At 35.3% G+C, this 14,476-nt stretch overlaps 1 protein-coding gene and 1 long non-coding RNA gene across 4 annotated transcripts; both read left to right on the top strand.

Moving 5' to 3' along the window:
- Positions 1-1,332: 1,332 nt before the first annotated feature.
- Positions 1,333-3,731, top strand: LOC140981793 (uncharacterized). 3 transcript variants are annotated; one of them, XR_012176137.1, is made up of 3 exons: positions 1,337-1,792; positions 2,897-2,989; positions 3,522-3,731. It is a non-coding gene; the product is annotated as an uncharacterized lncRNA (long non-coding RNA). The 3 variants fall into 3 exon arrangements; XR_012176139.1 differs by lacking the exon at positions 2,897-2,989 and having other exon boundaries at positions 1,333-1,792; XR_012176138.1 differs by having other exon boundaries at positions 1,333-3,310.
- A 3,056-nt stretch (positions 3,732-6,787) lies between these two features.
- Positions 6,788-14,268, top strand: LOC140981784 (uncharacterized). Its single transcript, XM_073448251.1, has 9 exons — positions 6,788-7,067; positions 7,198-7,402; positions 8,449-8,539; positions 10,214-10,359; positions 11,235-11,478; positions 11,983-12,087; positions 12,174-12,356; positions 13,160-13,361; positions 13,647-14,268. Exons 1-9 carry the CDS (start codon positions 6,905-6,907, stop codon positions 14,117-14,119), a joined length of 1,812 nt encoding a protein of 603 aa, XP_073304352.1. The 5' UTR covers positions 6,788-6,904; the 3' UTR covers positions 14,120-14,268.
- The last annotated feature ends 208 nt before the right edge of the window (positions 14,269-14,476 follow it).

Genomic DNA, 14,476 nt, shown 5'->3' with positions numbered 1-14,476 from the left:
CTTGTGTTATCGATTTCTCCGGGAGTTGGGAGTCGAACTTGCCATTAGTGGAGTTCACCTATAACAACAGCTTTCAGTCGTCTATAGGAATGGCTCCGTATGAAGCATTGTATGGTCGCAAGTGTAGATCTCCTGTTCATTGGGATGAGGTAGGAGAGAGAGCCGAGCTGCGTCCAGAGATTATTCAGCAGACTGTCGATGTAGTAGCCCAGATCCGTGACAGGATGAGGACTGCTCAGAGTCTACAGAAGAGTTATGCGGACCAGCGGAGGAGAGATTTAGAGTTCGCCGTGGGCGACCATGTCTTTATGAAAGTGGCACCTATGAAGGGTGTCATGCGATTTGGGAAGAAATGGAAGCTCAGTCCAAGATTCATTGGACCATTCGAGATCCTTGACAGAGTTGGGACGCTAGCTTATCGTGTTGCTCTTCCGCCGAATCTGGCCGGATTACACAATGTGTTCCACGTCTCTATGCTGAGGAAGTATATGGCAAATCCTTCGCATGTTCTGAACTTCGAGCCGTTGCAGCTTACTCCAAACCTGTCTTATGAGGAGAGACCAGTGCAGTTCCTAGACAGACAGGAAAAGAAGCTTCGGAACAAACTGGTTAAGCGAGTTAAAGTCAAGTGGCTTAACCATTCAGAGGAGGAAGCTACGTGAGAATCTGAGCCAGAGATGAGAAGCCGGTACCCAGAGCTATTCGGTAAGTTTTAATTTCGAGGACAAAATTTCTTTTAATGAGGGAGGATTGTAGAACCCGTAACTTGGACTGCGTATAAGCCATGCATAATTTCTATTATTTAAATTAAAATTATTTTTATTGCATGAGTATTTAAATTCTTTTCTTTAAATTTATTTATTTTACGTAGTAGTTTAATTGTTACCTTTTCAGTTAAATAAGTGAGGCCGGACTAGAGATGGAGTATTGAGATAAATTAATAAAGACTTATTTAAGAAGTGGTAATTTAGCATGTTAGTAAATATAATTTAAAAAGTTGGCATGCATGCAAGTTATTAAATTTCTTTGGTATTTTATTAAATTCTTTTATAGCATAAAATGTATGTTTATTTTATTAAATTGTGTTTAATTATTTTTATGCATTTTATGCATAATTCATGTAATCTAGAATTTTATTTTAATTTAGGTGGTTAATTATTTTTATGCATTTTATTTCATAATTCATGCATGATAGGATTTAATTCATGAAATTTTAAAAGTTCACGCATTAGGGTTTCTATGTGCATTTCAATTTCGAACGAGGATCGGAGACCGGAGAATCTTCAGGAAAAAATTATTTTTATTACATGATTAATTTTTATTAATTAATTTAAGATGTTTTAAAGGTATTTTTCAAGAATTGAGATTTATTGGGTATTTTTACCCGCATGATTTTAATTTTTAACGGTACACAAATTTTATCGAATCGGGGGACTTTTTGAGGGGTCGGCTAATATTTTCAAGAACTTACCAACACGAAATATTTTTCGAAAGTGTGTTTGAATTTAATGAGCTTATTTTTAAGCTTATTGGGCTTAATACTCTATTTAAACTTTAAATTATGAAATCAGGGCCCATTAATTAAATTATTAACCAATTAAATATAGTACTTGTGATTACCCTACACCTATTAATCTACATCTGCCGACACTCCATCTCCCCTTCAACATTTCACGTGAGTTTCAGCATCTCCATGGATGCAACTCTTGGCCAAGTTCATTTCTTCAAGCAAAATTCTCCGGCGCTTCCCCGTTGCTCATTTCTTCGACGTTTTTGCGTAGGAAACATCAAGGCACGTCACTTACTTTTATTGCTGCATCATATATGCTATATACCTGCTGTAATATGTTTATTTGTTGATGGAATTCTCGATCCGGTGCATATCATGGAAATCTCTCGGTTTTTGGTTTAAATACATGCATCTTTTGTTCTCTTCTCATGTTTTTCTGAATTTATGCAAGGAGGCTGCTGTGTTGTGCGTTGAGGGACTGCCATCACCATAAAATAGAGGTTTTATAAGCTGGAGGTGAGGACTTGTAGTGTTAAGTAAGGTGTGGCCGAGTTATTGAGGTTTTGGGGCTTGTAGATGGTGAGATCGGTGGAGTGACAGGGACCAGCATTGCAAGGGCCAAACCAAGCCACGGAACAGTCCCTGGGAGGTCTGAACCACGGCTTAGAAAGGCTCGGCCATCGCTGGCACCAACCACGAAGCCGAACGAGCAAGGGGTTGGAAGTTGGTAATGCGTGCCTTCGAGGTGCCCTTCGATCGAGCGAGCTGCGTTTATGGCATGGGAGTGTAGCCGTGGTATCATTGGGTCCAGTGGAGTCCTAGGGTGGTTTAGGGAAGGTCGGGTCATGGCTGGTCCGGTTGGTTTTGGGCTAGGGACAAAAGCTTGGATAGGTGATGCACAAAAGGGTTCGAATAGGTGGGAAGCTTGCTGGAATTTTCCAGCAACCATTCATGACTTTATTCAAGTGTCTAAGGGCTGAATTTGAGATCTTTAAGACCTTTTAGATGTTCACTAAGTGTGGTAAAAAGTTGGGAAAAGTTTGATTAAGTTTCGGTTCGATTCGGGTTAAAACCGGAACCCCGGTCCAAGTTTTAAAACAATTCGGTTAAGTTATGAAATGAGCTCGAGTTTACGTCTAGGGATGATTTTAAATATGTTTTGGGATATTTTAAGGAGTTTGGTAAGCTTCGGGTCAATTTTAGAGGTCCAGGGTTGAAACGATAATTTTTGGGATTTCAGGGGCAAAATGGTCATTTTGCACCCGGGGTGAGATTTTAGTCCTAGCAGCGCCCTGAGCACAAATCATGATATTTTTAAATGTTCATGCATCATGTTTACGATTTTTTTCGCTATTATAATAATTATGGTGCATGCTTGGTTTAAAGGAATTAAGAGAGAAAAAGTAAGAAAGTGAAGAGCACTCCGTCTCCGCCGTGCCGCGTCGTTATTTCGTTTGTTTTCTGTCAAAACAAACCAAGGCATGTTTATATCTTCTTTCACTCTTCAATCAAGCCATATAGGTATTTTTAAATATCGCAAGTACATGATTTTAATGCAAGAAAATCGAAATTGTTCATATTCAATTATGTTATTTAATTATATTACGTGCAAAATATTCATTTTGAGATTTATGCGATATTGCTTGTGGTCACTTTACTATCATGGGATTATTACTTCATCCGGTCGCCAGTTACCGGTCAGTTCAGTTTGGTACTACCCGGTCGCCAGTTACCGGTCAGTTCAGTTCAATTCAGGGGCCACTTGCGTAGACCATAATCTCACCAAGAAAATTATTACAGGTTATTTCATTACAGGGCTCCAAGGAGCAGACATTTTCACCATGATTTTCAGTTCAGTTATGCACGTATTATAATTAATCATGACACGATATTTTACGTTATGCCTCACGACATGATATTTTCACTTGCATGAAATTTTATTATTTATTTACTCGTTATTTACGATATATGCATGATGAGTCTTTAGACTCACTAGACTTGATTTTTGTAGGTACCGATGATGCAGGGACTGAGGGCGGGGACCAGTGAGCTAGCTTGGGTCGGCAGTAGTGGAACCCGAGGACCTCATGTTTTTAGCATTTACTATTTTGACTCAAACAAATTTCTTCGTTGTTGAATTATTTTAAATTATTATCTTGCAAACAAACATTTACTTCCGCTGCTATTTTGAATGGTTAAACTTTTATCAGTTATTTATTTATGAATGATGCATTTTAATTAATTAAAAAGAAAAATTTAAAATTTTCCGCAAATTTTGAAGTACATATTTAGAGGCCTCTACAGTATATGTGCGAGGGGTTGCTGGTTTTTGTGTTTTTAATGGCTGTACACTATGGTGAGAGGGTGTCAATAGGCTGGACTCAGATGGTTAGAAGGGTTAAAAGTCGAGGGTCGATCGCTTTTTTTGTTGAAGTTTGTCACAAAACCCGTCACCCTCGGTTATTTTGAATTATGCGACTAGTAAGTTTGTTTTATGAAAATGTTTTCAAAATATGATTTGTAGTACTTTGTGTTATCTTCGATTCGATAGCAAATTCGTAATTTTTTGATAAGACACGAGGGAGATATGATTTTTATCGTGAAACACATGCTGTGAAATTTCTGTGTCACAAAACCAATCACTCTCAGTTATTTTGAATTCTGCAACTTATAGGTTGGTTTTCTGGAAATGTGTTCAACATATGATTTGTAATACTTTGTGTTATCTTCGATTCGATAGTAAATTCGTAATTTTTTGATAAGAAATGAGAGAGATATGATTTTTATCGTATCATCGCCCAAGCTGGAAAATTTGTGTGCTTACGCTGGAGATTTCAAGCAACCTTTGGGCTTGTTTTGTGGGTCATAAGATGTCTGGAATGAGTGATTTATAGGCTGGTCATGTAGGTTTAAGTCACGGTAAAAGTTGGGAGAAATTTGGTTAAGTTTTGAGTCGATTCGGGTTAAAACCGGGACTCCGGTCCAAGTTTTAAAACGAATGAATAAGTTTTGAAACAAGCTCGAGTTTACGTCTAAAAATATTTTTAATATGTTTTGGGATGTTTTAAGGAGTTTGGTAAGTTTCGGGTCGAATTTTAGAGGTCCAGGGATAAATCGGTCATTTTGGGTTTCTAGGGCCATGATAAACATAAAAATTGTACATTAATTAAATGTTTTATAATATAATTATATAGTTTTTGTTTTATTAAATGTTTAAATATTATATGTTTTATAATAAATTGTATAAAATATAAGTTGTGTAATTACAAGTTTTTACTATTTTTTACAGTTTTGATAAAACAAGAATAAACTTGGCGTTGCAAATGGGATTAAGATGATTCTTGGACCTGTAGAAATTTGATTATAATATCTACAATATTGTTGACAAGCTTGAGATAAAAATCCTCTCACAATTGGGATCAAATTAAGCAACAAATAAAGTTACCAAAGGAGTGGCAGTTTTACCATGCTCTAATATTTTGACCATATCTCTTAAATTACTTGATCAAATGGTTTGAAAAAAATACCACAACTAGACAACTCAATTATCCACATGTTTCTTTTTACGAGAATAAGCAAATTTAGAGAAGAAGATTTTCAAAAGTGATGTGTAATATAATATAATATCTTGGAACACCAATGGAGACGNTAATGTATTGAGATATCCCTCATTCTATGAACAAACCTTTGAGTTCATAATATTTCTCTCTATATTTTTCCTTTATTTCTTCATTTAAATACAATTAGCATGTTAATTTCATATTCAAAGTTTTACACTTTGAATAATGAATAGCTAACTTCCTAAAGTTGAGATGATAAGGTGAAACTCTTGGCATGATAATAAGGTTATTAAAAGGTAAGAATCTATGTTTTATATTATTTAATCATTATTTATTGTTTATGTTATATTTATTTCTTTAAGCATTTTTATACCCTACTTATAAGTGGGAGTTTTGATTTATTGTTGCTATATGTTACACTAAATTCTTGGAACCATTTAAATGTTAGTTTGGTATTACCAACCATTTAAAGTGGATGCCTTGATTTATTATATATAAATATATTATAATATCGAATTCTTGGAATCATTTAAATGTTTNTATTGGAACCATTTTATTAAGTGGATTTCAATATTGTTCGTTAATGTTAACTTTATTAAAATACCAAGAGTGGATCCTTTAATCTCAACTACTTAAATTAAAATTTGAACAATTAAAATTTACCCATTAAAGATTCAAACAATTAAAATTAAAAAGAAACAAAAACAAAAACAAAACAAAAAGACATTGTAGTGGACTTGTAATTACCTTAGCTTTCCTGTGGATACGATATCAGACTCACCGAATTATACTACTTGTGGACAACCTGCTCTTGGGAGTGCAACAATCAAAGTGACAACAGGGCAAAATGATCATTTTTCACCCGGGGTGAGATTTTATTCCTGGCAGCGCCTTTAGCACGATTTGACATGTTTTTAAATGTTTATGTTATCACGTTTATGACTTTTTATGAAATTATGAAAAATACGGTGCATGTTTGATTTCAAGAAAAAGTTACGTATATGCATGTTTTTATTAAGTGGTTGATATGATGATGTTTTTGAAGGATGAGAGTTGGTTGTGACCGACGATGTATATACGATGACATGAGATATTATGAGCTGAGGCCAAGGCTCAATGGACGGGTAATGCGGTCGCTGATGTCCTCGCCGTCGGGTACCACGGTTTATAGATGGATCCATCAAATAGAGCTGATACGATAGAACTGATACGAAAGTCACAACTAATGAATTGAATTAAATTTAAGGAAAATATATACGTATATGATGATATGTTGAGACATGTTTTGACACGTTATGATTTTATACGACACATTTACATTTATACTTTTAAGTTCATGAAATGTATGTTGATTACAGTATTTTTCACTGTTGTGTGATATGTATATGTATTTTCTATTAACGGTACAGGTGTGTTGAGTCTTTAGACTCACTAGACGTGTGTGATGCAGGTGAGCACTTAGATGAGGAAACTGGAGGTGTCGAACTCTGAGTAGGCACGGCTGAATGTGCGCGCACAACCCTAAGACCACACTTTACCGACAAACACACTTTTCATTTGAAGATGAATGCATCGTCTCCGTATATGAAATCAAACAGGGCAAACATAAAAAACGTGGAACAAAGACTGACATGACATCCTGGTAAAAAGAAATTTAAGAAAGGGATATATGGGAATTTACAATGTAAGAACAATTTTGGTAGATATAAAAAAAACAAATGCTGACTAGAATCCAGCTACCGAGTTGCATCCATCGTAACTCGTGGATATAAATGAAGTCACTCCCCATGTGAATATGACTTGAGTTTGTGATTGTAGTCACCTGAGATTTGGAATGGAGATCGAAATGGATTGCATCTACAAGAACCCAAATGCCCCCATTGAAGCCAGAGTCAAGGACCTCCTCTCCAGGATGACTATTCCAGAGAAAATCGGCCAGATGACGCAGATCGAACGCAGCGTCGCCACCCCATCCGCCATCAAAAATCAGTTCATAGGTTCATTTTTAATTAGTTGTATAAGTGTAATCTTTATGTTATAGCAAGAAATGTTTTGACATGATGTAATTATGGGAGGTGGCCTTTTTTTTGTGTGTGATATCTGTCTGTTGAGTGATTGCATTTGCAGGGAGTGTGCTGAGCGGGGGTGGAAGTAAACCATTCGACAATGCGGCATCAGCTGACTGGGCCGACATGATCGATGGTTTCCAGAAGGCGGCCTTGGAATCAAGGCTCGGCATTCCTATTATCTATGGGACGGATGCTGTACATGGCAACAACAATGTCTATGGAGCCACCATTTTCCCTCATAACATTGGTATTGGAGCCACAAGGTCAGCAGGTTTTTGTGCGTAATGTTTCATGATATCAGGCTAGCAAATATTTATGTTATTCTGCAGCCGAGAATTGTAATTGTTTTCTGCCCTCTTTTTATTTTTTATTATTATTATGATTTGCGTTTTATGTATTAACTGTTACATTTTCATTTTCTTATTTTATTTAACTGATTGAATGGCCAAAGAGTCTGGTTGTTTGATCTCAGGGTAATCACCAACTCGATATGTTGATTACCGTTTCACACTTTTTTCTCCATCTAGTTGTAATTTTCATAAAAACTTCTCTCTTTTTTCCCATTCTGGATCGTGGGTGTGGAGTGTTGAAACAAGAAACAATCCTGAAGTGCACCTCAGATTATTTTAAAGCAAGTGTAATGTTCCCTAATCAAGTTTGATAGAGCAAATATGAGATTAGTTAACTGCGCCACATAGTTGTTATAGAAACATAAATGGAAACAATCATAATGATGCATCTTTAAGTAAATCCATTATTTTCTAAAACTACTATTTTAGGGTCAGTGCATCTCTTCCCAAATAAAATCCATTTGTTACGAAATTAAACGCAATGGCATGCAATTTGGCAAATTTTTACCAGTGGAGTCAATAACACCATGCTTCATCTGACTTCGCGTCATGAATTCACACAGCAAATTGATGCAGTACGTATGTGAATTACTGTCAGGTGGTTTATAGGGTACCTGTGGTTGTAAGTTAAATATATGTAGGAGAATGAATGTCCAGATCACAAGAGAAGGTGAGGAAGAAGAGTTGGCACATTTGGGTCAAATAGAAGCAACTTTTTGATTAATGGATTTCAGTCTTGGATCATGGGTAATTTAGGCACTTCGAAGCTAAAATTACATCATTTCCATTCGCCCCAAACGTGTAATGTATTTGAAAAGAGAAGAAAATTTGAAGCAGTTTTTTACATCTATCTGTTCTGTTCCCACAAATGGCACAGACTAGAAAATTCCTATCTTGATTTTATCTTTATTGTTTCGAACTAAGTGACACTAATGATATACAATGCAATGCATTTATAGAGATACTGATCTGTTAAGGAAGATTGGGGAGGTCACAGCTCTTGAAGTTAGGGCAAGTGGGGCTCACTATGCCTTTTCTCCATGTGTTGCTGTAAGTCATGCATTCATCAAAATCCAACCATTCGACACCAAATCTTAGGCTGAGCTAAATGTTCTCTAATAGTTGTATAAAGGTTTTCTTTCTTTTGACAGTGGCGTTCTTATAATTTGTGATAAGAAGTATTTTATTGTTATTTCATGATTTTCAACTTGTAATTAATGACCTATAAAAAAAAATTGTCCGGGTTTGCTGAGGTTTGAGTGAAATTAGACTGTTGCTGACACCACTTCCTTTTTTTTTCACTTTCAATTCCATTTCCTTGTTTCTCTTTTCAAAATAAATTAACAATGTGAATTTTAGATGTAATTTTGACTGTTGCTAAATTTTAGTATCTTAAGCAAAATGATTAATTGGGTAAAAGAAATTTCTAGCTTTTATTTAAAATCGTCAGGTGGCTGGTTTGGCTTCTGTTGTTTCCAACTCAAAAGTTGGAATATCTTTTCAAAGAATTTTTAAAGTGCATTTGATTTGAATTTTGGAAGTTGATGTAACATTTTGTTGTTTAAATTTGTGTTTGATCTAATATTTTGTATGAGATTGAGATTTTTTAAGATATGGAATTTTTTGGTGGATGTGGGTTTATTGGGAATAATATACAGATTGCGAGAGTTTATTCTGAAAATGTAAAGAAGTTGTTTTCTAAATACAGCAAAACTACCACCTGGTGGACTTTCAACTGGAGATATCTTCTGTGGATAGTTCAAAAGTAAAAGAGTGATCTTTTGTGATAAGAAAAGTTATTTGGAAAATTATGTAACAAAGAAAAAGGAAATAATATTCTTAAATGCCTGTAATTCAGATGAAAAGAAAAAATCAAATAAAATTCTTTATGCCTGTAATTCACATGCTTGGTGTTATTATATAGTGGCCATTATTCAGTAAAATGACGAGCAGATAATCTAACACAATGTAAATGTTCCACCGGAATAAAGTTTGAAGTGTAAAAATTGGAAAATTAGGATAATATTTTATCAGTGTATAGACCCATAGTTACAAAAAACTAGCTAATTTGCAACAAATGATTGTGGAGCTTTATTGCAGGATATAATATTGCACAACTATGTGGACTTGGCGCTATTAATTCTGCTTATTCTTTCCCTAATTCACGATTAAAAAATTTGGATTTGAGAAACTTCTTTAAATGAGAGGGGTAAGAGAAAATTGTGTCCCCTAGTCGCTAGGCAAACATGGAAAGTTTCAGTCCATTTAGTTCATTACACGAAATGTGGATGTCTGTGTCATGTTCTTGGGATGTTAGCACTCTAAATTTTGATCCATTTGAAATGAATGTGACATTGAGTTATTCAGATACCTGAGGGATTGACTTGGTCATCTTGGAGTTCTGATGCATGTTTTCTATATATTTTGCGTTCTTTCCCTTTTTGATAAACTTTTCAGAAACCTAAACTTTTTGGAGCAGTTGCATTTTTAGCTAATTGGTTGTAGACTTTTACTTTTGTTATCAGCGCCCATTGTTGCATAAGCCAGTACCTAAGTACTGGGAAACTAACTCATCCAAAGCAGGGATAGACTTTGAAGCTCAGTTATGTTAATTAATGTATTACAACACCGTAGATCACTATAATGTATAATTTTATTCTTTTAATTTTCTTTTCTCTTGAATGATCATTAATCAGCACTGATTTTTCAAATATATTATCTTAGGTTAGCAGAGATCCCAGATGGGGGAGATGCTATGAAAGTTATAGCGAAAAAACTGAAGTTGTTAGAATGATGACCTCTATCGTCACAGGGTTGCAGGGACAGCCGCCTGAAGGGCACCCCAAAGGCTACCCTTTTCTGGCTGGAAGGTTAAAAATGAAATTATCTTTATCTTTTGACATGTATACAACTTTATAGAATGTCTTAACTTGGATCTTGATCACTTCACAGTAATATCGTATGTCCTGAAGACAGAGATTTCCGAATTTTTGCTAATTCAAAATGGTTATAAAACCATTGACCCCTTTTAAGACATGCCTGCTATCCCTTGTGGGTTGAAAAACTACTAGATGACACTTTGTACGTAGACACTCTTGTTCATATCACAAAGTGCACAGTCAAGCTCATTTAAGCATGCATAGTTACCAAGTTTAATTCTAGACCAACCATATCATTCGTGCTTAAATGCTATATGACTTGAGTGATCAAAGCTATGAATATTACAAAATTACTAAACATCTAGTTAAGAAGTTCTATATATGTGAGTGTAATTTTAAGTATTACAGCAGGGTAGTACTTCATTCGCAAGTGTTCAATTTTCAAGCTAGATATATGTTCTAATTGGTTCTCGTTTAAAAATATTCTTATGTAACAAAGCAAAGGGTAAAGTGGTTTGGTTAGCAGGAATTACAAAATATGATCAAATGACAGGCGGTTTGCAAAATATTATCATATGCAAAATGGTAACGAGATCTTATAACAGAGAGATGACAAATTATATAATCAACAAATAACAAAATTTAGAAGGACTTAAGCGGTAGCTCACTTGCTCCCAGTGTAGATCTTCTTCCCACTCGAGTATGTTCTCATGCCTTAACATTTATTCTAGACCAGCTAAACTCCCATTGTTCGACTGAGGGGAAAAGTGACAGCCTACATCTTCCATTTCTCCGTAGGATTCTACCCTTGTTTCACAATATAAATTCGTCCTCTGATGATACATATTTATCCACTTCGACTCCAGAAAAAATGTTCTTGCATGTGCGAAGCATTTTGTCGGGGATGGAGGAACTAAGAATGGTACGAATGAGGGTAATACAATAGTATCATATGATGAATTGGAGAAAATCCACATGGAACCATACTTCGATTGTATTTCTCAAGGGGTTTGCACTGTAATGGCATCATATTCGAGTTGGAACGGAAATAAATTGCATTCCAACCATTATCTTCTCACAGAAGTTCTAAAAGAAAAGCTGGGGTTCAAGGTAAATTTGACTTTTTATGTTTATTGTGTGTCAGTTCGACCTCATTGTCTTGTGTTTTCTTAGACTGGTGTCCAATTTACTTTGAAAAAATTTAGTACGCCACTTTCGCAATGTAAAGAGTGGAATGGGCTGTAATGTCCCCCCAACTCCCAAGTTCTAGAAAATATATTTTTGTATGTGTAATATGCACAAAGTTTTGAAGACATTGACCTGTATATTTTCCTGTTAAATTTTCTAATATATGCTTGAGAAACTTTTAATGTATAAATTTGTCATTAATCATTTTTTATTAATCGTGTTCGTAAATCTTTTCAGGCAAATATTTTCATCTCTAATGTTTCCAGCCTAGGCATAGATGTTCCACCTCTTTGCTGCTTGACAAACTTTCATAGCCAATCTTTCGTTGAACACTTGTGCAGCTATTCATGAATTTTTCATGCAGATATATATCAGTAGCTGCTATATGAACTTTTGACTTATTACATAAAGTTCTATCTGCTGCAGGGTTTTTTGATTTCAGACTGGGAAGCATTAGACCGTCTTTATATTCCCAATGGCTCAAATTATCGTCAAAGCATTATGTCCACTATAAATGCTGGAATCGATATGGTAAAAATTCTATGTGGTTCCATATAGCCTGGTAGTGGCTAGGTCTTCTTCACATAATTTATCTCTCTATCAACTGATATTTGCAGGTCATGGTTCCTTTTAGATATGAACTATTTTTGGAAGAATTTTTGTCTCTTGTTGAATCAGGGGATATACCTATGGCTCGAATTGATGATGCTGTTGAGAGAATCCTGAGAGTCAAATTTGTTGCCGGACTGTTTGAGTATCCCTTGACTGATAGATCTTTACTAGATGTGGTTGGTTGTAAGGTATTTCATTTCTTCGTGTTCTATTGACGTAACTACCTAGATTAATGCCAATGGTGAAAGGATGAGACTAATCCTCGTTTCAGTACACCTTTATCCGGTTTTGTCTTTATTTATTTGCGGAATTGAAACAGTATCGTTGCAGTTCAGAAACTTTATATTCGCATCATTTTAAGAAGGTAGTTACTATTTTGTGATCCCCTACACGGATTTTCCTCGATAAGAATTAGATTAGATGAGCAAATATTTCTATATCAAGCTCATGATACAATATAATTTAATCAGTAGTTTAACCTGATCAATATAATATGTCTTATGTTTTATGGTCGTAAATTGTCAGAGCTGGATATAAATTAAGGACTATTAGTGGCTAAAAATTGTTTGCTTGTTTGCTTGCGAATAGGCTTTGAAGGGGAACATAAAGAGAAAAGCAAAATACGCGAGACCAATTTTTTAATGCATTTTCATTTCTAGAAAACATGTGCTAATTTCGGAAGCTTTTGATATATTCAACAAGATGTCATGAAAATATTTATATAAGTGCTTTATTTTGTACTTTATTTCAGATTAAAGAAAACATATAAGGAAAACATTAGGTATGAATTAGGAACTTAAATATCTTTGACTCTCTTATTAAAGGTTCTCCGCTGCCAATCGTTTTCATCTACATGTTTTGCTACAAATCATAATCTGTCATTTGATTCTTGTCCAAACATCAATTGATGTTAGCTTACTATCATGATCCTCTCCAAGTCACTAGCAAGAGATTTGCAAAACTGAATTAGATTTATGTTCCTGTTGTTCAGGCACATAGAGAACTGGCACGTGAAGCTGTTCGCAAGTCCTTGGTTTTGTTAAAGAATGGAAAGGATCCAAATAAACCTTTGCTCCCTCTAGACAAGAATATTAAACGAATTCTTGTTACCGGGACACATGCTGATAATCTTGGGTATCAGTGTGGTGGGTGGACTATTACCTGGGAGGGAACAACTGGGAGAATCACAGAAGGTAAATTGGGTCTCTAGATAAAGTTGTCATGTTTTAGTTCTAAATTTTCACCTATTATTATTTTCTAAGTAAGTATCCAACCAATTATCAGTTTTACTGATTGTAAATTTATTCATTTCTGTACTCTATTCAATTCCCACATGCATTTTAGCAGTGCTCTTTGCAGTGACGACCATATTTTCTCCTTTTCTAGTTGTCGATTTGATTCTTGTTTCGGATACGGTAAATACAAAAATCTACCGAGTTTACAAGTTCTGATATAAAACTCATATACTTGTTTTCTAGGCACGACCATCTTGGATGCAATAAAACAAGTAGTGGAAGATGAGACAGAAGTGATATATGAACTGAATCCTTCTTCAGAAACATTTTCTGGTCACGATTTCTCTCTTGCTATTGTAGCAGTTGGTGAGGGTCCATATGTTGAATCTGGTGGTGATGATCCCGAGCTTAAAATTCCGTTCAACGGAGCTGAATTGGTGAGCTTAGTCGCTGATAAAGTTCCGACATTGGTTATTTTGATTGCCGGAAGACCTTTAATTTTAGAGCCATGGCTATTGCAAAAAATAGACGGTCTAGTCGTTGCGTGGCTGCCAGGAAGTGAAGGCGAAGGAATCACAGATGTTGTTTTCGGAGATTATGGATTCCATGGACGACTTCCCATGACGTGGTTTAGGAGCGTTGATCAGCTTCCGATTCATGCGGGAGAGAATTCATCCGACCCTTTGTTCCCTTATGGCTTTGGGTTGAATTATTAAATGTTGGTTAAATCTCATATACTTTTCAACAGCGTCAATAGACAATGTTTTCACCATAAGACAATTTTTTTGGAGAGTTACATTATTTCTTGGAATTAAGTTGGTGAAGCAATTAATATTTTCATTATCAAGTAGTATGTATGCATCTATATATATATACACTCGGAAAAATGGCCTCAATTAGCATTTCATGCCTCTTGCTTTGAAGGTGGTATTTGCGGGAAATGGAGATATGAGATGCATATTTACTGTCAAATTTGGCCTATTCAAGAAGAAAGCTAATCTCCAATGTCCGTTTTCTAAAACATGATATTATACATGATTATAACAGATAATCCCACACAAAATACAGCATAT

The sequence above is a fragment of the Primulina huaijiensis genome, chromosome 1 (assembly GCF_012295235.1).
Source record: "Primulina huaijiensis isolate GDHJ02 chromosome 1, ASM1229523v2, whole genome shotgun sequence".
Taxonomy (NCBI): domain Eukaryota; kingdom Viridiplantae; phylum Streptophyta; class Magnoliopsida; order Lamiales; family Gesneriaceae; genus Primulina; species Primulina huaijiensis.
Note: the sequence above shows the minus strand (reverse complement) of the source record. Positions and strands in the feature narration are given on the sequence as shown.